The sequence below is a fragment of the Bactrocera tryoni genome, chromosome 5 (genome assembly GCF_016617805.1).
Source record: "Bactrocera tryoni isolate S06 chromosome 5, CSIRO_BtryS06_freeze2, whole genome shotgun sequence".
NCBI classification, from domain to species: Eukaryota; Metazoa; Arthropoda; class Insecta; order Diptera; family Tephritidae; genus Bactrocera; species Bactrocera tryoni.
In genome coordinates, this window is record NC_052503.1 from 68,363,174 (window position 1) to 68,389,330 (window position 26,157).

A 26,157-nucleotide genomic window follows, 5' to 3' on the forward strand; every position below is an offset into this window, starting at 1 on the left:
GAAGGTGAGAGAAGAAAATTATACAGAAAAAGCCGTGAGCAAAGTATCAGAACGATATCTAAAAAACTCATGGACTAGTTCGGGTCTGAAGGTGAGAGAAGAAAATTATAAGATTTTAATAAAACTTGGAAAAATTAAGTATTTCTCAACTTTGAAAGTATTGTGTCTTTAAACACACATAAATACACACCCACCACAGCATGCAGCTGAACTTTGAAGAAACTAAAAGGTTCTACATAACAGCAAACAAGACGCCACACAACGGATATATGCAATCATTTTGATTATTATTAATGCCAGATAAAAATTCTAAGAGCAAAAACAAAAGTACACAACAACAATGAAAAATTGTAGTTTCACATGGCAAACATTCGATGTCGAAGTAAATATATTTACTGGCGATTCATGCCAGCAGCGGCCGGCGGGAGCTTTGTGGCAAGACAGCATACACATACATACACATAAACACATCCATACACACAAACACATATAAGCATGCTTGTCGCTTGGATTGATCGCTCGATTATGTTGAATTGATTGAATGCGATCGCTTCATCATGTGTACATAAGGCGATAGGCACACAGTTATATTCCTATATTCACATACTATATACAATACTTTTTTCATTTGTGCCTATATACAAGTGTATGAACGTGTGTAGCGGACAGGCAATGCTGCTCTGAGATGGCTTGAGCTGCTGGATGATCGACAAGTTAATTGAGTTGTGGTAATTATTGCTGATGCGATCTGTAGACGGACTTTGTGGCAACACTAGCAGAGTAGACATATGTATGTATAATTTTATAAAAAAAATTGCCAGCTTATCTCAATTTCTATCTTTGATTGCTCAAAATGAGAAATTGTGGCAATGAACTTTGACTTTGACTTTGCTTTAGTCTATTTAGAGGTCAAAGAAAATCAACAAAAAGTTTTGAGTTGTTGAATGAAATGATATTGAAATTAAGGAATGGAATTCATAACAAATTAAACGAATCAACTCAAAGGATATATTTGAACTAACATTTTCAGGTTTCTGACAAACTTAAGCTCTGGTCTGAGGAAAGACCAAACAAAAAGTTAAACCTAGTAAGCAATCTTACTTGAAACAGTCGCTCGATGAACGAAATTCTAAATACTTAAGTGGTTTGACACACTAGCGCTACTAAAGAGAGATATATCGGACGATTTCTGCTAACAGCAAAAAATTTGCTTCACAAGGAAGGCAATCACAAATTTGTTAAAGCGTCTAATAACCGTTTCAACATTAGATGTTTCAACCACAGTCTTGCAAAGGCTAGCCAATAGAGAAGAAAGTGTCTTAATGTTTTCACCTTACACTCCATACAACTTTGACAACTTGTGACATTATCCAACCCCTACGATTGCGATAAGATGAACTTTGCTAGGGGCAAGTGGTTCAGAAGATCTTCTGCGTTCTACTCTAGACCGAATTGATATTGCAGTCGTACAGGAGCGGTTTGTCGAACAGTGTCTGCTAAGTTACGAGAGTTCCATTGATCTAATGCTAGAACACAAGCCAGTGCTGATTTAACTCGGTCCTATTCCAATGTGAGCGAGAGAAGGGTACTCCCTCCGCTATACCTAACCTACTCCCATCTCATGTCTCTCCCATGGGACCACTGGACAAGGTATAACTTCATGGAAGAGAAGAAGATATTTAAGTCTCATCTATTGTACGGACTGACTGAAGCCTATACTGTTGTAAATGTCTCAATCTTGTAATAATTAGAGCTGCCGCTTCGCTGACTCCTTTCCATTTTACAGAGAACTAGCACATAAGTGCAGTAAAATTTTCCACCGTGAGCCTACCTACAAATGTGGTTTTCAGCTTTTCCCTTATACCTGAAAACCGAGCTATATTATACTCCCTCGACGGCTTAGCAGTTGCCAGCGATTCCGCTATGACCAGACACCCAAACGAGTATGATAATGAAGTAGCTGATGCTATTTCTTGCGAGAACAGACACTATAGACTTACTAGTCGACGCTCTTCATATTTTTAAAACTACTGCATCGATCTTTTGAAGTTTTGAATGCTATTTCTCTACATAATATACGAGGCGACAGTACGCCAGAGAGTTTTTCTCATCAATTCTTTTTAAACAATTTTTAGTTACTTTTCCGCAAAATAGCGCGCTTTTCCTTCCTCTTCCAAAAAAAGTCCAGTCGTTCTTCATTTTCGCAGTTCGACATCAATTGAAGATTCAAATTTTAGCCAGGTCCTTCCCCCTTGGGTTTCCAAAGACCTCCACCCTGTCTTAATCTCAAATACTTTCAGAGCTGGAGTGTTTTCGTCCATTCGGACGACATGACCTAGCCAGCGTAGCCGCTGTCTCTATATATAAATGCCGTTGTATATCTCGTACAGCTCATCATTCCATCGCATGCGATACTCGCCATTGCCAATGACAGGACCTTTCTCTCGAAACCTCTTACTTCGTCTTGTTCTCGTTCACTACCAGACCCATTTCGGTCGTTTCCTTATCCAGTCTGGAGAAACCAGACTATTTCGTTTTGTCAAAAGCAGCTTTGGAATCAACGAAGAAGTGGTGCGTGTCGATCCTCTTTTTAAGGGTCTTTCCAAGATTTGGCGTATGGTGCATATTGATTACACTTCTCATTACTATGTTTTTGGACTTAGCTTTATTGAATGATTTTATGAAGAAGATAACTGGACGACCGAAGATAACGACGACTGGAAACCAATATATGGAGCATACTTCAGGGATCTATAATTAACAGCTGGCTTTATTGTTTGTTCTTGTGCTTCACGTCACTGCGTTCTTAACCTTAGCCCAATTGAATAATTTTACTACTTTGTTATAAGAAATACTTTTTGTTCAAAAATTGCAAGCATTTCTTAGTAACGCAAGTTTACGAAACTCCGAGTTAGATCTTTCTCTGATATATTTAAACTAAAATAATATAAATAAACAGTTGAGCTTCCATAACTCGAACTTCTATAGCTCAAAGTTCCTCATAACTCGAACTCTTGAATTGACAATAGAAGTCACATTTATTTCCATAACTCGAAGTCTCTCTAACTCGAAGTTTTTTTGTGGATTATGGATTATTATGGTGATTCGAGTTAGGGAAGTTCAACTGTATATATTTTTTTCGACGTTTCCACTCACGCAACCACTTCGCTCCACTCTCAACCACTTTTAGTGGTAATTAGTGCCCACAGCAACAATTTCTATCACTCTGCTACAGAAAGTTGCCAAACAAATTTGAATGCAAGACCAACCCCGTCAGCATATGTATGTCAGTACAATGGCTAAAAATGCACGAACGGTAAAAGAAAACCAGTTATTAAATACGAGGGGCTGTTGGTGCAACATCTTCGCTACTTTTACTCTAACCTAGAGCCATTGCACACATACATGCATATATATCTATACATATGTATATAAATGTGTATATGTATTGACATGCATGTTGCTGTTGCTGCTAGGTGTCATCTACTACCGCCACAACAACAACAATACAACAACAGCGGTCATAGCAACATGTGAGTAAGCCTGTCGTGTTGCCAGCACAGCTGCTATTAAAGCATATAATTGTGTTGCAGGCCATTACAGCTAGCTGCATGTCGCCCGAGGTGGCATTTTAAATGCCCACAACATATGTTGATTAAGTTGTTGTGGCTGCCACAGCGTAGTTAATACTTAAATTAATTAGTACACACATACTATATCCCACTATACATATGGTAATATAGCAGACTTTCTACAATAAAAGCACAGAGGCAAATCAGAGTTTATGCAAAAGCGGCGCAGAGTTGCCACAGTCTGCAGTAGCGGCTGTCAAGTGGCAATAAACGGCTTGCAACAAGTGCAATGCGAGCGGATGTTGTTTGAAAACACCTTTCGTTGCTGTTGTTATTGTTGTTGTTGTAATTGCCACTGTCAAATAACGCCAAGCAATTGCTGAGGAAATTGAAATGATAACAGAAATTGGAACTACTTGCAGCAACTGCTAATTACAGCCTGTCCATAACACTGACGTTGTCTGTCCAAGTGCTCACTAGGCGGTGTGAATACCAATTTCGTCGTTATAAATATATGTGAGCTGCAATTCTTACACAGTTTAATATAAATGCACGTAATATGAAGGCAGTCTCATCGGTACATATCCTCAATAAAGGAGAGTGGGGGAGATCGGTGACCTACTGTGTTTTGAGTTCATAGGTGTGCCTGGTGGTCAAAAACCATTTTTTGTACAGTTTTTGCTCCAAAAACTCTCTACACTTATTTCCTGGCCCCGATTTTACCTCTATTTCTCTGCTTAGACTCACCACCTGCTGGCGCTACTATTAAAAGAGCAATTTACTTTCGCATATTACATTCTTTTAGATGACTACGGTCAAAATTTCAGCTAAATCAGACTTTTAGTTTTGTTTTGGCCGCATTTAGAAGCGGGTAGGGCCACGGATTTTGGAAAAGTAGCAGAAAGTTCTATACCGGTCGGTAGTTCAAATTGATTGACGCTGTTTAAGCACACTCTGAAGAAATTTCTGCGGCGTTGCCAGACTGTCCACGATGCATGGGTCTATTGGTACATGACTGAGATCAAGAAATATTCGAAACAGTGGACAGTCACACACCGAACTAGCTCTGAGGAGGCCTGAAACTGTTGTTAGCTGACTGGAAAGGTAATAGCCACAGTTTTCTAAAATTCCCAAGACAGATTACATCGACTTCTTGGAGAGGGTCAAAACTGTCACTGGACTCTGCTATAACGAATTATTGAGCCAATTCGATGCCGAACTACAGAAATAAAATTTGGCAAAGAAAACAGTACTTTTCTAACACTGCAACTCATCGGCTTGAAACTTCTCCAAAGCCAAATTGGTGGAATTAAACTATGAGCTGCCCTATTCCACATATTTGGCTCGTGTGACTATTTCTGTATCCAAACGTGAAAAAGAAACTAACCCGGGAAAATTTGTGTTGATATGTTGAAGGACATCTTCATTAAAATTCACGAACCGCGGTTATAGCCGAGTTTACAACAGCGCGCCTCCTTCGCTGTTTGACGCCAACTGAGGATGTGTGTAGCCAGGTCCTTCTCCACCTGGTTTTACCAACGAAGTAGAGATCTTCCTATTCCTCTGCTTTCCCCAGCAGTTCCTGCGTCGAATACTTTCAGAGCTGGAGGAAAAGCGACCTCTCCAGCGTAGCCAGTGTCTCTTAATTCGCTGAACTATGTCTATGTCGTCGTATAACTAGTACAGCTCATCGTTCCATCAAATGCGATATTCGCCGTTGCCAATCCGCAAAGGGTCATAAATCTTCAGCAGAATCTTTCTCTCGAAAACTCATAACGTCGACTCGTCATATATTGTCATCGTCCATGCCGCTACACAATAAGCAGGGCGCGAATAATGAGTGACTTATAGAGTTTGGTCTTTGTACGTCGCGAGAGGGCTTTACTTCTCAATGGCCTACTCAGTCCAAGACCACTTTCTATAATAACCACAGGGGGCTCAGAGAGGATACAATATAGTGTGTGTTGTTTTTGTCCCAGTGGCTTCACAACGCACCCCATAAAAGCCTAGGAGTGACGCCTAGGCCACTTTATCGACCTACCGATTTCTGTCAAACATTTAGTTACTAATGTTATATTATCCCATTCATGACTTTATTTTTCTTTAATTTTTTACACACACCTCACCCACTGTGCCTTCGATTGACCATTTGTTTGTGCCAAATCCAATCAGTCGTGCAAACCAACTGTTGTTACCAGCCCACTTGCAGCAATTAGTTTTTTTGTACTTTTTCGTAGACAGCCGATATGAGAGCCGAGTTTCGTGAATGAAATTGATTTTGGCCGAACACCAAACATAACAGCAACTAGGTTGGATACATATAAAATAAAAATGAACGTGACAGCCAACGCAAAAAGTTTGTTGTTGTATGAATATTTCTTACTTTTTTTTTTTACTTAAAACAAGAACCCAGTGCATATGTTACCCAGTAAACACGCACCGCTTAGCAGAGTATCAAAGCGTAGAACAAACGCGACACGCATGAGCTAAACGCCCAGTTGAGAACCGTGACAAGAGTAAAGACATGCGAAGCCGCATAAACGTGCATGTGTTTGCTGTTTAACCTAGAGCAACTACTCTGGCATCCTCCTCAGTCTTCCTTTCTGACATGCCTTCGCCAGCGACGTCGTCAGCTGGATACATGCGCATGCGAGACATTCGCCAGCCCACTGACTGCACGTCTAAAGATGATTAAAGTAAAATGATTAGCAACAGGAACAATGTACGATAAACAATAAAGCAAGCGTCTCGCCAACTTGTAGAAAAGGTAAGCGCTTAGAACGAAGGCTTGCTGTGTAAAACCTACGCGCTAAACTTTGCTGAGCTCAACGGAAGACGTAGCTTTGGCTGTGCTGGATTCTAACGACTAGCTTTCGTATGGTTGTTATTTTTTCTACCTTTCTTTCCTTTCAACTTCCTTTCTTGCTTTTTTACCTTATATTCTTGCTTTTTTACCCCATTTTCTTGCTTTTTTACCCCATTTTCTTGCTTTTTTACCTTGTTTTCTTTCTTTTTACCTTATTTTCTTTCTTTTTATCTTCCATTCTTGTGTCTAATCAATGCGTGACGCCTGTTGCTCAACTCTAAACTCAACTCTTCCGCCATTTGTTGTATTTCTACTTGTTATATACCGTTATTCAAACCACTAATGTTTGTCTGCCATGTGCTAAAGCCACAGGGAACCTTTATCTAATTTCATAAGTATTTAAACGGCGGATAACTGAACATTTCGCAAGTAAAAAAAAAAACAAAGTATCCGCAATTTTTACTAAAATACTCACTTTATTTTCTACATAGTATATGTATAAATTTGTATATAGTATAACCGACTATTTGGTGCCTGAAATTGGAGCTCGTGATCTCGCGCGACATTTGGTTCAACAAGACGGCGCCACATCCAACACAAGGCATCAGTCAATGGAATACTTCGGTGAGCAGATAATTTCGCGTTTTGGACCGGTCGATTGGTGCTGTGGAGATATGTAAAGTCTAAGGTCGATGCGAACAAACCCGCTTCGTTTCAGACTTTGGAGCAAAACATCACACATATCATTTGCCAGTTACCAGTCGAAATGCTCGAACGAGTCATCGGCCAACATTTGAAAGAGATAACCTTCAAAAAATAAAAGGCAAACAACGTTATTTGGAATGATAATAAACATTTTCCATTAAATCTGAAGTTCCCATGTTTCTTCTTTAAAAAAGTAGAGGACCTCGAAATGGATCACCCTATATTTATGTAGTTATATGTATGCTTGTACTCAAGTCATATTGAAGCATGTTCCTAAATTCTTTACTAATTTGATTAGACTCGGTCGCGACTCGGCGATTTGTTACCGCATTGTAAGATTCATTCTGAGCTGGTGTCGATAACGAGAAGAATGTACGCAAATATTACAACCGCTTAAGTTTACATTCATGTGCCCCAGTGGTGGCTAGTTGGGTTATTGACAGATATAAAGGCGAGAAGGGTTTCAAAACCCGAAGTACATGATTCATGAGCGATCTGTAAACTAAACGAAACCGAGATTTTCAGAATTTTTAAGCGACATATAACTTTTTCGACGATTCCAACCAAACTATTAAACGCGGCTGCAGCAATACTAAGTACTCGAAAAAATAGTGAAGTAATCTCTTATGAAACACTGCAAAGTTATGGTTGTTATTTCGAAAAAATGTTGAGTTATGCTACCGAGTTCAGAGTTCTTGTTAAAAAAAGTCTTGTTCTGTTCTGGTTACGTTAGAATGGTTGTCATGCGTACCGTTTGTACTCATATAGTATGATACTTGGCTCTTCAATTTTCATATTTCTTTTAAAATTTTAGAAGTTATTTATTCTTAGTTGAGTTCTGGAAGTCATCTGGTGTCTTTAGTATCGACTGTGAGGTTTTTTATTTGCCTAATAGCATCGCAAATCTATATTAGAGTTCTTAGTCGAATGAATGGATAGGTTGGAAATTGGTACCGACAATGAAGAACCAATTCTGTTGGGAATTCAATGAGTAATTAGCGTCACTGGCCCAGCGTATATCAGCGTGGTCTAGTAAACTCTGCGTTCTCAGCAAACTCCTCCTTTCAATGGTTGTAGGAGTTCAAAATGGACACTGTCCGATCAGAATTGATGCGGTAAGAAGTAATATTTTACTAGATGCCAGTTGCATCAGCTATTTGTAAAAAGTTTAGATAGAATAATCTCAAGACTTCCTCCTCAAATGCCTATTCAAGGCAAAATTATCTCGAATGACATACTTTTGAACATCTAGGTGATCCAGAGACAACCAGGTTGATGTAATACTAGTAAAACACTTAAGTAGAATAGTGTTAAGTTTACAGCACTTTGCCGATAGTTGATTTCCAATTACAGAATTTTATCATTTGGATTCGCAAAGCACTTTACATAACAATCTAGTCAGTGCGATTCCTCTCGCCATGTAGATGGATCAGCCATTCAACCTAACCATCTTGGCCTCACCGCCTGATGATGCCGTAGTCGCGAGATCTATTCCCTATTCCTATCATGTTGTACATTCTCGTAGAGGGTTAGTTTCAAAGTTTTCAAATCGGAATCATTGTTTTGTTCGGGCATGACCGCAAACTTGTGAAAATTTTTCGTTTTGTGATGATCGACGAAACATAAATCCACAGGTACACACCAGAGACCAAACAGACAATCGACTTCACCGGCGAATCTGCTCCGTGGAAAGCGAAAACTGTTCTCTGCCTACTGCCTAACTTTCAGAAATTCGTAAAACTCATTCTTAGCTGGATTAAAGGAGTTGAAGATCCTCGAGTTTAAGTGCATCGGACCATACTACAAAAAAGTCGCAATTTTGCAAATATTTTTTTTTGTAGGCTTTTTTGTAGGCTAAGTATATATGTATTTGGAGGCTCACCCTATTAGAACATCTAAATAGTATGTGCTTATGGGATCACCCCCACACACCTCCTCTCCTTGAGTTCTTTGTCATTTACAAAATTTTAATATCTTCACCTCCCGTCAAAAAAAAATTCACCACTGCCACTGTGGTGCAAAGGTGAAACCGCAACGTTTCAACATAATCACACATCCATGAAACGACTTTGCGTCGCGCCATTCATCTTCGTTTTGAGTAGAATACTCGTACTCGTGTGTACTTAAACTTTCATCACCGATAAGTGGCAACGCCGCAAACGTTATGCGGTAAACTGACCTGTGTATATTTGTTGCCACATTTTTTTTGTTATTTGTTTGAAATGCTCAATAGGCTGCAAGCAAATTTGATTATTAGATTCCTTCTCTAGAAAACATAATATTTCTACCGAAGCCCACCATTACCGCCATTGCCATACATGAAAAACTTTTTGCCCACAATTTTATGTTTTTTTTTTCAATACATTTTTTTCTTTTCTTCTACTTTCTTTGCAGCATAACCGGCAGGAGTCCATATCCCCGGAATATCATCGCTATGCAAGTATTAGTAAATTGCCGAAAGCGGTGGCCGCATCGCAGACTACATATACCGTTACAGCGGATATACACCATGCTAGCAATAGCAACAACAATCACAACCACAACAACAATAATGGCAATACCATTAGCAGCATCAGCAGTGGCGGCAGCGGCAGCAACAGCAATTGCAATACGGTCAGCAGCACAGCTAGCAGCAGCAACAATAACAACGGTCACAATAATATTAGCAATAACCATTACAATAGCAACAACAACAACAGCGGCAGCATGCAACAGTCTGCACAGCAACACCAACAACAGTTACATTATAATGCCGGCGATGCAATCAATGCATCTTCATTTGCCACACCACCGACACGGCGACGTTTCTTTAATCACAAGAATTTGCGCAGCGCCTTGACCGGACACCGGCGCACCGCCTCGAATGGTTGTGTGCCCACAGATGCCGCCGCAACGATACTCGTCGATGGTAAGTCACTGCACGTAGCTCTTGAAGCACTAGCACATCGGGACTTAGTCATACACAAAGCACTAGTTTGGGTTTACTTGGTGTGGTTATGAAGTAACGAAGTTGAAGCCTCGATAACATTGTCCGGAAGGTAATAGGTCTGAGTCGCTTTAAAAAAAATAATTGAACCAATCGTTACAATTCTTCAAAAACTTTCAAAGTTGGCTGACAACCAGTATTCCAAGCATTGAAGGCGTTACGGAAGACATTCTCCGGAATTGCCTTGAGAGCCGAGGTGCATGCTTCTTGGATCCCCTCTGTCGTCTCAAAATGCTTGCCTTTCATCGGCCTTTTCAGGCAAGGAAACAAAAAAAGTCCGGGGGGCCACATCTGGGCTGTAGGGCGGCTGCGGAAGCGTTGGGATGCCGGCCTTGGTTAGGTAGCTGTTCACAAGAAAGGCGGTGTGAGCCGGGGCGTTGTCGTGGTGCAACGTCTTGTCGAACCCGATTGACCCTTCGTTTGAGTCTCTTGAGGATTTCCACGTAAAACTTGGCGTTGCCGGTTAGTCCAGGAGGAACAAATTCATGGTGAACGATGCCTTTGATGTAAAAAAAGACAAAGGGCTTCGTTTTACTTTGGATTTACTCATTCATCAGCGACCTCTTTCCGGCCCTCCAAAAAGGCCTGGTGCCACCAAACACACCACTTCTTGGGTAAGCCATATTAAACGTCTCTGCCGCAGATTTACCGAGTTTCACACAGAATTTAATCGCGTACCTCTGCTCTAACGAACGCTGCTTTTTCGGCTTGCACCACGCGAAAATGTTTGTCCTGACTCTCCAGGTGCACGGAGACTACTGACCAACCACTCGTTCGTTAGCTTGGAACGCCCTGTACAGAATCCAGTCGGTGCGCGCACGCTCCGGAGTACAGTCGCGGTGGAAGAAAATCAGTCCTAATACTTCCCGGACAAACCCTGTATACGGCTCTTCATCACCTTTAAAGAAAGCTTTCGTCTATACTTAAAAACTTAATTTTTTTTTCACTTAGATGTTTTTCGAAACACTGTTTTAGAAAAAGTATTTGTTTTCACAAACCACAGCAAACCGTTATGTTTTCTGGATAATGGCAGCTCTTGAATCTCTTGAATCAGGCTGCTCTTCATCCCAAATGCGGCGATTTTGATTGTTTACCTACCCATTGAGCCATAAATGGGCCTCATCGCGGAACAATTCGAAAACATCGGATCTTCTTAGAACATTTCAAAACTCCATAGACCGAAGCGATGTCGCTTGAAAAGGTCGTGCAGCTTCAGTTCTTTGCACAGGCTGTATTTTTTTCAATTTAAGATCTCGACGGCGTCAAGTCGTTCTGTACGTCAATCGGAGTCGCTACAAACGGCGTCGAATCGACTCTCCACGGTCTTCGTTTACACTCTTAGCTACGGCTGCTCTAGACCGAGAAAAAGACTTTTGGAAAAGTTTAGATGAATACCGCTAAGGCTCAGAGACTAGTTCGTCTCTATGGTATGTTATGTTCACGATTGACTGAAAGGACAAGACTAAATCTCGCAAAAGCTCGTTACGGTAACCATAAATTTTCGTTAGTTTTCCAAAATGAAAATAATACTAAATTCGTTACTTAATAATCACACCTTGTAAGCCCAGCCTAGCACTTTTGCATATTCGCCATATTTGATGGATTTTCATTTTGACTATTGGTTTTGGTGTTGACTAGCAATATTTGAGGTGTTCGAGGTGAACATTTAAACGGCAATTTTGTTGTATTTTTTTACCGGTTTTCTAACTCTTAAGTTGCTTCTAAGCAACACTTAAACTCGATAAGTGGCGAAAGGCCGTTCGTTAGTCAAACGTTGAAGTGGCCAACCAACTGTCATTGGCTTTGTCGGGCGCTCCTTTGATTTGTAGCTGTGAAAGTACTGTTTGCTCGACTACTTGCCGGCACTCGTACTGGTGGAGTGTGAACGTTGCGAGTGATGAGCGAAGAGTGACTGCGGGAGGATGGAAGTTAGTGTGGTCATGTGACGTGCTTGTTGACTGCACGTGCAGCCGAGGTCGAGGTCAATGGCTAATGGATAACAAAATAAATTTAGTAGTGTCATCGACGTACTGACCATCTAACGGCAGGTACTGACTGAAAGGAGAAAATAGATTGTAAATGCTGGCATTTAGCAGAAAAATTTATGACTTCACCGATGAACGTAGATTTTTGAAAGTACAGAAGTGAATTAAAAATAGTTTTTTTATTTTATTTTGATTGCAGTTATACAAGTCTAACCTTAAAAGCTCGGCAAATATACTCCGTTTCTGGGCCAATCCAAATAATAAACGTAAAAAGTTTATGATTCATTTAGCATTCAGCTACAATTCTCAACAAGTTTACACCTATCCATATACATTTGTACATAGTCCTGGCATAAGTTCTGTTACATGTTCAGACCGCTATAAAAATTCGATGCGCCATGTTCTCCAACTCTGACCACGAACTGTGGTGATAAAATCTGGTCAGGGCCAATCATTTGCAGCTATGAAACCAATAATATTGCTTTTAAGCCTTCTGGATGGTTTTTGCCTTGGGTACTGGAGCATAATCTTTCTGGAAAAGCCAATGCTCTCTTTGATGGCAACTCAGCTGGTTTACCTCGCCTTCTGAAACATTCTGCTGGTACACTTTTCATCCAGTTTTAACCATATTTTCACAGAAGTGAAGCGGTGGAATTTAGAGAAGGTTAGGTTAATCTGGTAAGCCATGCATAGACCAATTTTGGTCCTTTGCGATACCAGATGGAGTTCAGTTACTAGGTCCATGAGGAGTAGTCATTGTTTAGGATGCATGCGCTTGACGCGGATTTTAACAGACTCTGTGGCGTCACTATCGATACCTCGTCCAGTGTATCATACAGTGGGGACCCCAAATGCTTACAGCGTAGTCTTGCCAATGCAGGGCAAATTGACAAGAGATGATCCATTGTTTCCCAGATGCCTTGCTCTAGACATTTCCTGCAGTCTTCTTGAATCTTCTGTCTACGTAGATGTTGACTCTGGAATTGCCTGCAGGTGCATTAGAGGCTAGTTCCGCAATAGCATAGGCAGTGCTGCGCGTAGCTAATATATGTTTACGCCAACTATCTTTTTCTTTGTTTACTTTAAACCTTCTTTCCCACTTGAAAGAGGGATCATGAGGAATTTTGTGCTTTCTTGTGAACACAAACAGATCCGTTGTCTCCGCGTTCAACCCTGGACCCGCTTTCGATGCCCAATTCTGGACTGTATTGAGAGTGGTGGTCATAATACTGCTGATGGTCTGTAGACACCTAGCCGTCATTAAGATGACAATGTCGTCCGCAAATGCGACTACCTTAGGGGCTTTGCCGTTCAAGTTCCTTAGCAGTTTATTTATCTCACCACTAATATCCATAGTAGCGGAGATAGCGTTCCACCCTGCGGAGTACCTCCACAGACTTCCTTGGTCATTCTAGTGTCGTTCCATTCTGCTCTTATCTTTCTAGAGTTGCTAAACGCTCCAGAAATGCTCCAAACGCGTATTTCGTATATTCAACAGCCCTTTCGATATTAAATACCAGTAGTACCTACATATATGTTGCAGTCTCTACTGATCTGCCCTTCATATAAGCTTGTCGGACACTGCTGTCGGAGGCGCTGCTATTCTAATGTGCACATCCAAGATTTTCTCTAGCGTTTTCGGCAGGAAAGAAGGTGCGCTTATAGGCCTAACTCTTTTGAGTAGGATAGATTGTTTCTACCCTAGCCTCTCTCCATGAGCGTACCACATAGCACGGATAGACATAGCGTCTTCTGTAGCATTACTGGAATGATTCCGTCCGTACCGGGAGATTTGTATTGGTCGAATGAGCGGATTTCCTATTCTATTTTATTCTCCATAAAAGTGTGTTCGCAAAAGTTTACCAGACTACTCCTTTCATTAATAGGACTTACTACGTCCTTACAGCCCTGAAAGTGCACACTGACTAGGTCTTTCAATGAGTCCTGGCAGTTGTACGTCCAACTCTCCGCAACTTTTGCGATTTATACCGGGCGAAACGGGGCTTCTGCAATAGTTTTCTAAGTCTCGCCACCTCGTGGTTCTTTTCAAAGATTCTCCAATATTCTCGCTTTGTCCTGCGCATCAACTTCTTGTAGTCCCCTAAAAGATCTATATACAAGGTCTGTCGCAAAAGAAACAGAACTTTTTAAATATAACTGTTTCTGGTGGCGTCACCTATTGGTGGGTATATGAAATAAAAAGTTTGATCTCTTGTTAACATTTCGTAAAAATTTTAAGACAATTGGTGTTATCGATCAAAAAGTGACAGCAGCTTTTGGTCATCGGTCGAAAAATGCAAAGAGCAAATATTAAATTTTGTTTTAAACTTGGGAAAACGTTTACTGAAACATTTCAAATGATGAAAAAAGTTTATGGTGATCAGTGCCTAGCCCGTAGTAATGTACATGAGTGGTTTCAGCGATTCCAAGAAGGTCATGAGGACCTCTGTGACGATCAGAAGTCGGTCGTCTTCAGATGTCAAAAATAAAGACAATGCTGATTTGTTTTTACGATTGCGAGAGTATTGTACACCAAGAGTTCGTCCCACCTGGCTAAACGATTAATGCTGTGTTTTACCTTGGTGTTATGAAGCGTCTTTTGTTACGCATTCGTCGTGCTCGACCACAGTACCGTGAGGCAGGGTTATGGCGCCTGTTGCACGATAATGCGCCGTGTCATTGGTCGACGCTTGTCACTGATTTTTTGACAAAAAACTCCATATTAACCATTAATCACTTACCCTACTCTCCTCATCTGGTACCCTGTGATTTCTACCTATTTGGAAAACTTCATTTGCACATGAAAGGCCACTGGTTTCAGGACATTTCAGCTATCCAAAAGACGACGACCGATATTCTCAAGAGCATTCAGAAAAATGACCTTAAACACTCATTTGAAATGCTAATTGACCGGGCTAAACGCTGTATCGAAGCACAAGGAAACTACTTTGAATAAAAAATATTAATTTTTTGTTGTTTTTTTTAACAGTCCTGTTTCTTTTGCGACAGACCTTGTATTCATTGCAACAGTCCTCGCTTTCTGCCAGCTTGGCCTAGTTGAAGCATTGCCGTACTTTACGCCTGCAAGACCCAAACTCCTTGTTCCACCAAGGCGAACGAAAATTAATAGATTTGAACAATGTTCCATGATATTCCATACAAACGATGTATTCATCATCCGAATGAAAATCTGCGTACAGTAACATCTAATCTAATTTCAGTAACAATCTGTTAGCACATAGTTAGTTTTAGCACTCATATATACATTAGTACTTACACAACAACCGTTGCCGGTTTTCACTAACAATCCACTCATATAATTTAGCAAAAGCACACTACATACTTTGCACACCACTCATCGCCATTACAAACATTTTACAGGCAAAGATAATAATGCGCTAAATACATCGACCTGCTCCGATTCGGCAGTCACGCGACGCCGCCGTCAGAAGGTCAGTAACAATGTGAGCGCTGCATCCACACGGCCAACAGCGGCCGGCAGTGAGAATAGACTAAATCGCTTAAGCCTCGCCGGCACCTCGGTCTATGCGGGACATCTTTCATCGTTGGTCTTTGGTAAAATCAAATCGTTATGGAGCGTCAATTCAACCTCATCGGATGCGGGACTTAATCAATTTGCAGGCACGAGCATTTCCAACGCATATTACCATTACTGTTCTCGTTATGCACTTTTTTGCTTGCATTACATATATATTTGCATGTTGCGCTATGAGCGGCGGTTTTCTGCCGAAGCTCAAGTGCGCATATCCGTTTCTTATAAGCATGTTTCGTATAGTTTTTACACGTTTTCATATACTTCCATTAGTTTTTGCATGTTTCGTTACGTCAGCGAGTACTCTTCTGCTACAATTTAACTAATATTATTTTCTTTATTTTTGTTTTCTCTTTCGCGCACAGGCAACGATGATCATGCGCTAACTGCCGCCGAGAAGCAGAAAGATCAGTTGCGTGCCCGTCTCGGTCTGCTGCTGGACAGCGATCAGCATGGCAATACGAACACGACGACCAGCAGCAGCTCATCGCAGAATGTCAGTCCCGAACAGACGCTATCGGCTGGCTGTGCCAATGCTTTTGGCTCACAACTCTCCGTGATCACCAAGGATGATACGCTCAGTTTGGCTGGCAAACTGAATGCGCTGTCGGTGTCCACCGATAACAGTGATGTATTTCCAGTGAAGGCGCGCAAAACAGGCGTGCGACGTTCAGCACGCGCTGGCCAATTGGCTGGCGGCGCCGGCAAGCGTAATGCCATCTACAAACCGGCCAACGTGCAACCCGTGCAGTTGGCTTTGAAGCCGCTCTTTTTCGAAGTACCACTACCCGAACCAGATCCACCATTTATCGGACGACAGTGGCTGCTGCGTGAGCTCTCCAACATACTTACCGGCACCGAGACACCGGGTGTGCTGATCAACGGCAACCCCGGTACGGGCAAGACGGCGCTTATCTTGCAATTGGTTGAGTATTCGTGTTTCGGACGACGTAAGAACAGCAATAGCAACAGTGATCCAGATGGTATCTACTGCCCCATCAATCTCGGTCACGATCGCATACGCGCTTTGGCCTCACACATTGTCGGTTATCACTTCTGTCAGGCGGATTCGAACCTTACTTGTTTGGTGCCCGACTTTGTGCACTCTTTGGCTGCACAATTATGTCAAGCGCCACAACTGGAGGCGTATCGTGAGTATCTACTAAGTGAGCCACATTTACAGGATATATTGAGCGTTAAGGAGTGTATTGCTGATGCGGAGCGCGTTATGCGTATGGCTATTTTGGAACCGTTGATTGTGCTAAAACGTGCCGGTAAGATACCAACCAAGACTTGCGTCATACTCGTCGATGCTTTGTGCGAGGCGGAGTATCATCGTCCCGATCACGGACACACGATCGCCACTTTTCTTGCCAAGATGACGCAACACTTTCCCTCGTGGCTGAAGGTGGTCGCTACGGTGCGCACACAAATGCTGGAGTTTGTTAAGGGTTTGTCGTATACGAAGATGACGCTCGATAGTTGGGCCTCAAACGATCTGCTGCAGAAGGATATGCTCGACTATATCACATTCCGTGTGAATCACAGCGTGGAAATACAGAATAATATTGCGGCTGTGAAGGATCACAATAGCGGACAACTGAAGTTTATCGGACACTTGCAAGCGCTGACAAAGGGTTCGATGTTGTACGCCAAGCTTATACTCGATCTCATTGAACGCGGTCAGTTGGTAATCAAATCGACCAGTTACAAAGTGTTGCCTGTGAGCTTGGCGCAAATCTTTTTACTACACTTCAATTTACGTTTCCCCACCAACAGCAGTTTCGAGAAGGCCGCGCCCATATTGAATGTCTGTTTGGCCGCTTTGTATCCGCTTACCTTGAATGAAATTTACTACACCATTTGCGCTATGAAGACCGACGAGGTGCTTAGCTGGGATGAGTTCTTGCAACGCTTCAAGCTACTCGATGGTTTTCTTATACGTCGCATCGACAATACGTACATGTTTTTCCACTCTTACTTCCGTGAGTGGTTAATACGACGTGACGAGGGTGAATCGTTGAAATTCCTATGCGATTTTCGACTCGGCCATGCGGCTATTGCATTTCGACTATCGCGCATGCAAGCGCCACTTGATCCCGAACAAACAATGGAGCTAGGACATCACATGCTGAAGGCGCACATTTACCGCAACTGCCAGGGTCCACAACTACCGCGCGATATGCAATCTTTCTGGGTCGCCACCGTCACCGATAACATATCGGCCGCGCTCGGTTCTTTGCGCAACGTTTACAGTCCGAATTTAAAAGTGTCGCGCTTGATTTTACTAGCCGGCGCTTCACCACACTACCGCACTGAGTTTATGGGCGGCGCAACAATACTCTGCATTGCAGCACATGAGGGCATAATGCCAATGGTGAACTTACTGCTGGAGTTCGGCGCTGACGTGAGTCTAACTAACAGTCAAGGCTGCACACCGCTGATATTGGCCGCCATACGTGGTCACGCTGATGTTGTGCGCTTGTTGGTGGCTGCAGGCAGCAGTTTAGGGCAAACAGATACAACACAGCGCTGTGCGTTGGTACATGCCGCGCGCACTGGTCGCTTGAATGTGGTGAAATATTTGCTGGCTTGTGACTGGACGCCGCGTCCCAATTCACAGGATGTTAGTTTATCGGCGGCGCTGCAGCAATCACTTATCGCCGCGGCAGCACAAGATCACGTCTCAATCGTTGAGGATTTGCTAGAAGTCGACGGCATCGATGTGAATCTTATCGATGAGGCATGCGGTGAATTACCGCTAACCGCAGCGGCGCGTAACGGTTGCAGCGATACCGTCGCTATCTTATTGTCGAAAGGCGCGCGTATTGATGCGCGTAACAAACAAGATTTTACCGCGCTATGGTTAGCAGTAAAGGAAGGACACTGGGCGGTGGTGGAGAAGTTAATACAAAATGGCGCTGATATGGACGAGCCAGTAACCGCAGCGCGTAAGACACCGCTCATGATTGCCGCTGAGGAGGGTCACATTGAACTGTTGGAGTTATTGATTGAACGTGGCGCCGCGCTGGAAGCACAAGATGAGGAAGGCTTTACGGCGCTCTCATGGGCAAGTCTACGCGGACGTCAACCGGCCGCCAAGTGTCTGATCGAACGTGGCTCCAATCGTAATCACGCCGATAACAAGGGGCGTACACCGCTCGATTTGGCAGCATATCAAGGCTCTGCCGCTTTGGTGCTCTATCTACTCGAACAGGGCGCAAATATCGAGCATATCGATGTGAATGGCATGCGTCCGCTCGATCGCGCGATTGCTTGCCGCAATATACAAGTTGTACAAGTATTTTTGCGTCGCGGCGCCAAGTTAGGCCCCACCACCTGGAGCATGGCTATGGGCAAACCGGAGATTTTGATAGTGCTGCTGAATAAATTGCTCGAAGATGGCAATGTTTTGTATCGTAAGAATCGCTTTCACGATGCGGCGCATCGCTATCAGTACGCGTTGCGTAAGATCTCATGTCTGGAGAATTTGCTAGAGCGAAGCGCAATATTTGCACAATTGCGCACCAACTTGTTGCTGAATCTGTCGCGCTGCAAGCGAAAGTTAAATGTAAATACACAAATAAAGTTTTATGCGACTAAACGTTAAATAACAACAACATTTCTCTTTACAGGAACTTGACGAATCCATCGATTTAGCCACACAGGCCATCGCTCAGAAACCAGCCAGCTATGAAGGCTACTACGCGCGTTCCAAGTCGCGCATGGAAAGCGGCGATTACCACGAAGCGCTCGTCGACGCCAACGAGGCTATGCAGAAAGCATTGCAAAGCGGCGTCTCCGCCGAAGTAGTCGCGGTGCTCAAGCGCATACAAGCAGAGCTAATGGCGCACACCAACAGTGACGCTGCTGTTAGTGGTGCGGCAACAGCGCGCAGCAGCGCGAATGCTTATGAAGAGTATGCGCTCAGTTGCGCGGACTTTGGCGCTATGGGCTTGCCAACGCAAAATGAGAGCTCGGATCTGTAGCTTGTTTTTTGCAACCCACAATACTTACAAGCTTAATTGAATTTTTGAAAAATTAGTTTTTATTATATTTACGCGCTTTAATTTGCCTTAAATGATCGCTTAAATTATGATAATGATTATTTTATTAAATATTTTAAAATGTTAATTTTAAATATTATTTTTTATTTTAGTTTACTTTTTATATATTTTTTATTTTATTAAAAATATTATTTTTAAATATTATATTTTTTTATTTTATTTTTATGTTTTTAATTTAGTGCACTGCATTTCTTTAAAATGGAGCTAAAGATTTGGCGCAGCCAGCCTTTTTTAATATATATTTAAATCATAATTTTAAGTAAAAATATTTTAATTTTTAATTTGCCGTTGCTGCCTGCTTATATAGATACATACATACCTACTTATAAAATATTAAGTTTCTTTTTTAAATACCCTGTATTTATTTGTGTTAGTGCTTTTCGATTTTCAATTAAAAATAAAATTGTATTTAGTTTTGTTTCTTATTTTTTTAAAGCAAAATTTGTGCGAATTTTAAAAATAAATTATTTTTGTATTTTTTTAAGTAAAATATATTAATTTAGCCCTTCTTGCAACTCTATATGCTGTTGTTGTTGTATAATTTATCTTCTTTGCTTATATTTTCTCCAATAATTATATATAAATGGACAATTACAATTATAATACTTACGATAGCAATTATTAAAAATAAATTGTTTAAAAATTAATGTTTCATCTGCATGTAAAAATTCATTTAATTATATTTTATTATACATAGGCATTTAAATTAAATTAAAATTGTGACATTGAACAAACTAAGAAAAAACTAAATGTATTTGTGTGTTTTATTTAAAAACAAAGTTGGTTAAATATTTTTTATTTTTCAGCTTATTTTTATTATTCAGCTTATTTAAATTTATAGTCCTGGCAGTCAATAAATCTTTAAAAATAATCTTAAAAATATTTTCGAAGCTTCCATATAAATGATAGTGTATTTTTTAACTTCAGAAGTTTTTGAGTTCCTCATAGAAAACGTGTGTAGGCATAGTCTATAAAAAAAATAATATTTTAGTGAAACAAATGATGATGATTTATGTTTGAAAAACATTTAAACAAATAAAAGCTAGACAAAAATTTTACGGTTCATTTTAGTTACAAAAAATAAAATTATTTGATTTATACTCACTCATATTTATTTTTCAAAGATACATACATCCATTTGTACATATAGATATAACCAAAAATTCAAAAATAATTCTGAATAATATTTCAGAACAAATTTCGCGATTTTTCAAAAGTCTAAACTAAAATATTATTTTCATATTTGTAACTAATTAATTTTTGTATGTTCTTCCTTTTTAAATGTTTAATTTATTTAATATTTCATGACAAATTTCGCGGTTTTTCAAATGTCTAAACTGTTTCTTTCGATTTTTAATTAATTTATTTTTTTTATATACAATAATTTTAATTTCCTTTTTATAATTTTTTATATATTGTATAGTATGTACATAATTTAAATTTTTTATATATTTTTTTTATTGTTGTTACATTTTTACTCATAAAACTACTCAACACATCTGATAGTAAAATTTGCGACTGATGTGCTAAGAGGTTTGTAGGCTGTTTACGCTCATATATTTTCGAAGATTCATATGTACATATGTACATACTATTTATACCCAAAAATCCAAAAATAATTCTAAATAATATTTCAGGACAAATTTTGCGGTTTTACAAAAGTCTAAACTATTATTTTTAATTAATTGCTATAAATATTTTTTATAATATTTTTATTTTTTATTTTTACTTTTTTTCAATTTATATTTTTAATTCGAATTTTTTTATTGTTATTACGCTTTTTACTCATTACACTACTCAACAAATCGGAAGGAACAATTTGCGGTGCTAAGCGGTTTTTGGACTATTTGAGGTGTTCTTATTACGAATTTGAGTCCAAAAATTGTCCATTCCGTAAAGTTATTTTTGTTATTTTGGTAAATGGTAGTGATTCGACCCCCAAATAACTTGACAAAATACAAATATGCTACGTGCAAGGAAATTTCGGTTTTAATCATCCAAAATTTGCAAGACACAGCATCTAACATCTCAGTACCAAAATGATTGCAAACTAGCGTTATTAATTAAGTGAAGGGCGAGGGTTTCAAGGTAAAAAAAAAAGACTTTTTGCGAATTTATTTCTTAAATATGGATAGAGTAATTTTATTCTGACCTTTTGATCACACTTTTGACAATATAGGGTAATTTTTCATAAAAAAAACAACTTGCGCTGCTGGGTGCAGACCACAAATTTCGCACAAATTCTGATTTTCAGAGGCATCGCCGAGTACCAGGCGAACATAAACGATAGCAGGCGGATCTAAAAATAAACAAACTCGCCTTTGCTGTGTGTGTTCAACAGTGGCGCTCAAACTGCGCATGACAGTTTTGTTGTCCATGTGTAGTTAGATGTTCAAGAAGTTGCCATGTGGCACAAAAACAAGTCAGATATGAAAATTTTAAGTAAATATTAAAAATTATAAAAATATAAAAACAATGGTTGAAGCAAAATGAAAAAAAAAAAATATTTTATAAAACTCTACGCAAAGAAATGTTTATCGAAAAATATATCGCAGTAGAAGTTTTCTTAAAAATTTGGCAAATATAATAAAAATTATTGCAGAAAAGTGAAGAATATGTTTTTATGTACACATAGAAATTGTTAAATATCATAGTAGAAGCTTTTAAGCTTATAAATTTTACTTATTTTTTTACACTGCAGACTCTTCTTTAACTCATTTGGTTTGAAAGATCGTAAATAACTCACAACTTTAATACCTTACTGAAAAATTGCTGAGAAAACTGTGTTGAGAGCACCAAAAGGGACTATTTTTATTAAATTATGTTTGTATCAGATTTCAATTAACAAAAATAAATAAAACTATTTTTCTAAACTGTTTGTATTATTAAACAAAAAAATTGTTAAATTTATTATTATAAAAAATATATTTTTTCAAAATTTTTTGTAATATGTATTAAAAAAAATTTAGAATTTATTATTTAAAACAATTATTTTTTCTAAATTTTTATGAAAAATATTTTACAAATGCTTTTTTTTGTAAAACTAAAAAAAATTTAGAATTTATTGTTTAAAAAAATTATTTTTTCTAAATTTTAATTAAAAATATTTTACAAATGCTTTTTTTTTGTAAAACTAAAAAAAAATTGGAATTTTTTATTTAAAAAAATTATTTTTTTCTAAATTTTCATGAAAAATATTTTACAAATTCTTATTGTAAACAAAATTCTATTTTTTAATATGTTATATTTTTTTATTTTAAAAATGAAAATTTTTTATCAATAAAATCAACGTTATATTTTAATAAATTAAAAGATTTTAATTGTTAGAAAATTTTTTTTTTTTTTTTTTTTTTTTTTAAATAATTTATTAAATTAAATTACTTTTAATTGGTAAAAAAAATTAATTATATTTTAAAAATGATTTCAATTAACTATTATTTATTAACTTTTTAATTAATTATCTATAAAATAATTTTCTTAAGATTTTAAAAGCAATGAAATTATTATCAATAAAATCAATGATATATTATAACAATTTAAAAAGTTATAATTATAAAAAATTATTTTTCTAAATTTTTTAATATATTGTTGTAATTTTTTAATTAAAAAATAATTATTATAAAAAATATTATCAAAGTTTCCGCTTGAACCACCATTTCCTAACTTTGCTTTGCATTGAACTTGAAAATTGTAGCAATTTTTACCTTCACCACAAAAATGATTGTTGGAACAGCTTTTGATGACATTTATTAACTCAAAGTTGTTTATAGTAGCCTAACAGCATATCGCTAAAAAAATTTCTGAGTACAACGCTTTAAACTCTAGTAAATTATTCTCAGCTCTCACTCTGGTTTCTAACGTTTTTGCATCTCATAATAAACTTCCCGCTGACGTAAGTGTTTATTGTAAGTCAGAGATAGACCATTTACCTTCAGACCTAAAGAATTTTAATATTTGTGGTATAAAGAGACAGGAATTAATATAGTATAAAAGAAAAAAGGGTTAATAAATAAAAAATATAACAATGTTTGAATGGCAAATAACCTCAAAATTTAAAAAATCAACAAAAAAAGCTGATTTTTGTGACATGATTCACGGTAGCAGAATAACATTTTATTTTCGAGGAAACACAAAAATGGAACCATTTTACTTACAAATTTATAAAGAAATGTTTTTCATATGCCGTAAAAACTTAAACAATTTTTCGCCAAAAACAGAAAACAAAAAAACAGAAAAAAATAAAGAAAATATAATAATAATAAAACATTGTTGTTTAGTAATTATTTTTCAATGGGTCTTTAAGAAGAAAATTTAATGTACACTTAGAAAAATAGTATAAAGCCATTTATTTCAATAAAAAATGTTTAACTCACTTTTACATGATTTTTGGTTACAAAAAAATAAATATTTATTTATTACATTAACCAATTTGTGCTTAAAACTTAACCTAACTATTTAGATGAAGTGTGTAAAAATGGAACAAAAACCATATGAAATTGTGTACAAAGCTTCTCAATGGTAAATATAAAACGATAGTGACGATATTTTGTCAATACAATAGAAAATGGATTCTAATGAAGTTGAAAAATTAAAAAAAAAAATTTAACAAAAAATCGAATTAAAAATTTGTTCTAATTAAAAACGTAAACTAAAAAAAATAAAGAAAACGTAAAATTAAAATATAAATTTTGACATCGAATTTTTAATAAACCTAAAAACGAAAATGGATTCTCATAAAATCATAAAACTAAAATATAATTTTTTAACAAAAACTCATTTAAAAATTTGTTCTTATTAAAAACGGAAACTAAAAACATTGAAACAATTAAAATATAAATTTTAACATCAAATCGATAAAAAAGTGGATAATTAAAAAAAAAATATACATATAACAATAAATAATACTAAGTATAAAAATAAAATGAAAAATAACCGAAAAACTAAAAAAAAATTAAATAAAAATTTAAAAAAAAATTAATTAAAATTTTCATTTAAAATGATTTCCCTAATACACTTTATAAAAAAATTTGCTATTTTATTTTCCTAAGAATCCATTTTTAATTGAACCGTAAAAAGCGGAATATAGACTTTGCAAACTTTATCCAAATTAAGAAAGTCAAACTTCTCAATAAAATACAGTTAAATTTGCTACAACTACATTTTCATATAAAACACATATGTACATGAATGTAAAAATACTTAGAACAGCATTAGCCAAACATTGCAAGGAAACCAATTGAAATATTTCTCAAAATATTACATTACTGCTGCTTCATTGCATTAAACTAATTTAAAAAAACTAAATTTTAAATATGCTATCAAATCTACATGTTGTATATAAATCTACAAATGTCCGCCACCGCCACCGCCATCAATCGTCGTGGAGTCACCACAATTTACTTTAGTTTGTGCAGAAATTAGCGGAATGGTAACTTGCAAGCGATGATCGTCGATCGATGCCGCTGAGGGTAGATTAAGAAATAAACACACACACACAGGTACATGAGTATTTAACATTAACAGTTAGGTTTTAGTGACGTTATGTAAATATAAGCAATTTACTATTAGTTTGTACAGTTATATTCGAAAAATATTTTCTACTTACTATTTTCTAGTATATATTCCAAATCATCTGGTGTTTCTATCGTTGAAAAATCGCAATTTGTCGATTCCTTTAGTATGACACAGATCTCTTTAGACGCTTTTAGCAGAAAGAATGGCACAAATTTGCTAGCTAACTCTTTATTCAAAGCGCCCATGCCGCGCGCAGCCGTAAAATCGAGCTCTGCCGTGAAAAAGAATAGAAAATTAAACAAAAAATATATAATAAAAAATATAATAAAAAAAAAATAATAAACAAAATATATAAATATTTTTTAATTTTTATTATTTACCATGCATATTGGAGCAATCCAGGACCACAGGCGCCGTACCGTGCATGACGACAGCCTTCGATATGCCAGTGCGCACCCACTCAATTGCGGGAAAGTAGAGTGAACTGTGTATGGGACGCATTAGTATGTAATCTGTGCCATTGGTGGTCTAAAAGACATGAGGAATTATATAAAAATTACTGTTTTTTCCAAAAACAAGAAAAAATGTTAACTTCGGTTGCACCGAAGCCATAATGCCCTACACAGGTGCATAAATTATATCTTAAAGAGATATAAAAAGATATTATTAATTTGTGCGGATTGTTTGTTGTTGTGGCGGCACAATTCTGTTCTTGACCGGATAAAAAATCGTGGTCTGTTCCGGGTCTACGTACCGACAGTCGTGGAAACGGCAGTTACGGGTCTGTTTGAATGGCAGCCTGGTGCTAAAGTAGTCCGATCTGAACAATATAATCGGAGATTTTAGGAATGTCTTTGACAAAAATCCATGCAAAATTTCGTGAAGATATCGCCAAACAAAAAATTGTTCCATACAAGGAATTGTGTTTGAATGGTCAGTTTATATGGCTGCTTTATGCTATAGTTATTC

The 26,157-nt window shown here is 38.0% G+C and overlaps 2 protein-coding genes across 5 annotated transcripts in view; one reads left to right on the forward strand and one right to left on the reverse strand.

Annotated features, from left to right (window-relative positions):
- The window catches only part of LOC120777905 (protein TANC2), a 141,677-nt gene extending 121,991 nt beyond the window's left edge, over positions 1–19,686 (forward strand). The window contains exons 4-6 of the mRNA XM_040109487.1: positions 9,478–9,991; positions 15,973–19,178; positions 19,243–19,686. Of these exons, the coding sequence (XP_039965421.1) occupies positions 9,478–9,991; positions 15,973–19,178; positions 19,243–19,596 (4,074 nt within the window). The 3' untranslated portion in view covers positions 19,597–19,686. The remainder of the gene's footprint in view (positions 1–9,477; positions 9,992–15,972; positions 19,179–19,242) is intronic.
- An 814-nt stretch (positions 19,687–20,500) lies between these two features.
- The window catches only part of LOC120777683 (sodium-independent sulfate anion transporter), a 28,418-nt gene continuing 22,761 nt past the window's right edge, over positions 20,501–26,157 (reverse strand). For 2 of the 4 annotated variants that reach the window (XM_040109153.1, XM_040109152.1), the window contains exons 9-11: positions 25,569–25,716; positions 25,280–25,459; positions 24,685–25,136 (exon numbers count right to left, since the gene is read on the reverse strand). In XM_040109153.1, coding sequence (XP_039965087.1) covers positions 25,018–25,136; positions 25,280–25,459; positions 25,569–25,716 — 447 coding nt within the window. In that variant the 3' untranslated portion in view covers positions 24,685–25,017. Of the gene's footprint in view, positions 20,643–23,281; positions 23,612–24,684; positions 25,137–25,279; positions 25,460–25,568; positions 25,717–26,157 lie in introns of those variants that run through there. The other 2 variants (XM_040109156.1, XM_040109154.1) reach the window with 2 other exon arrangements.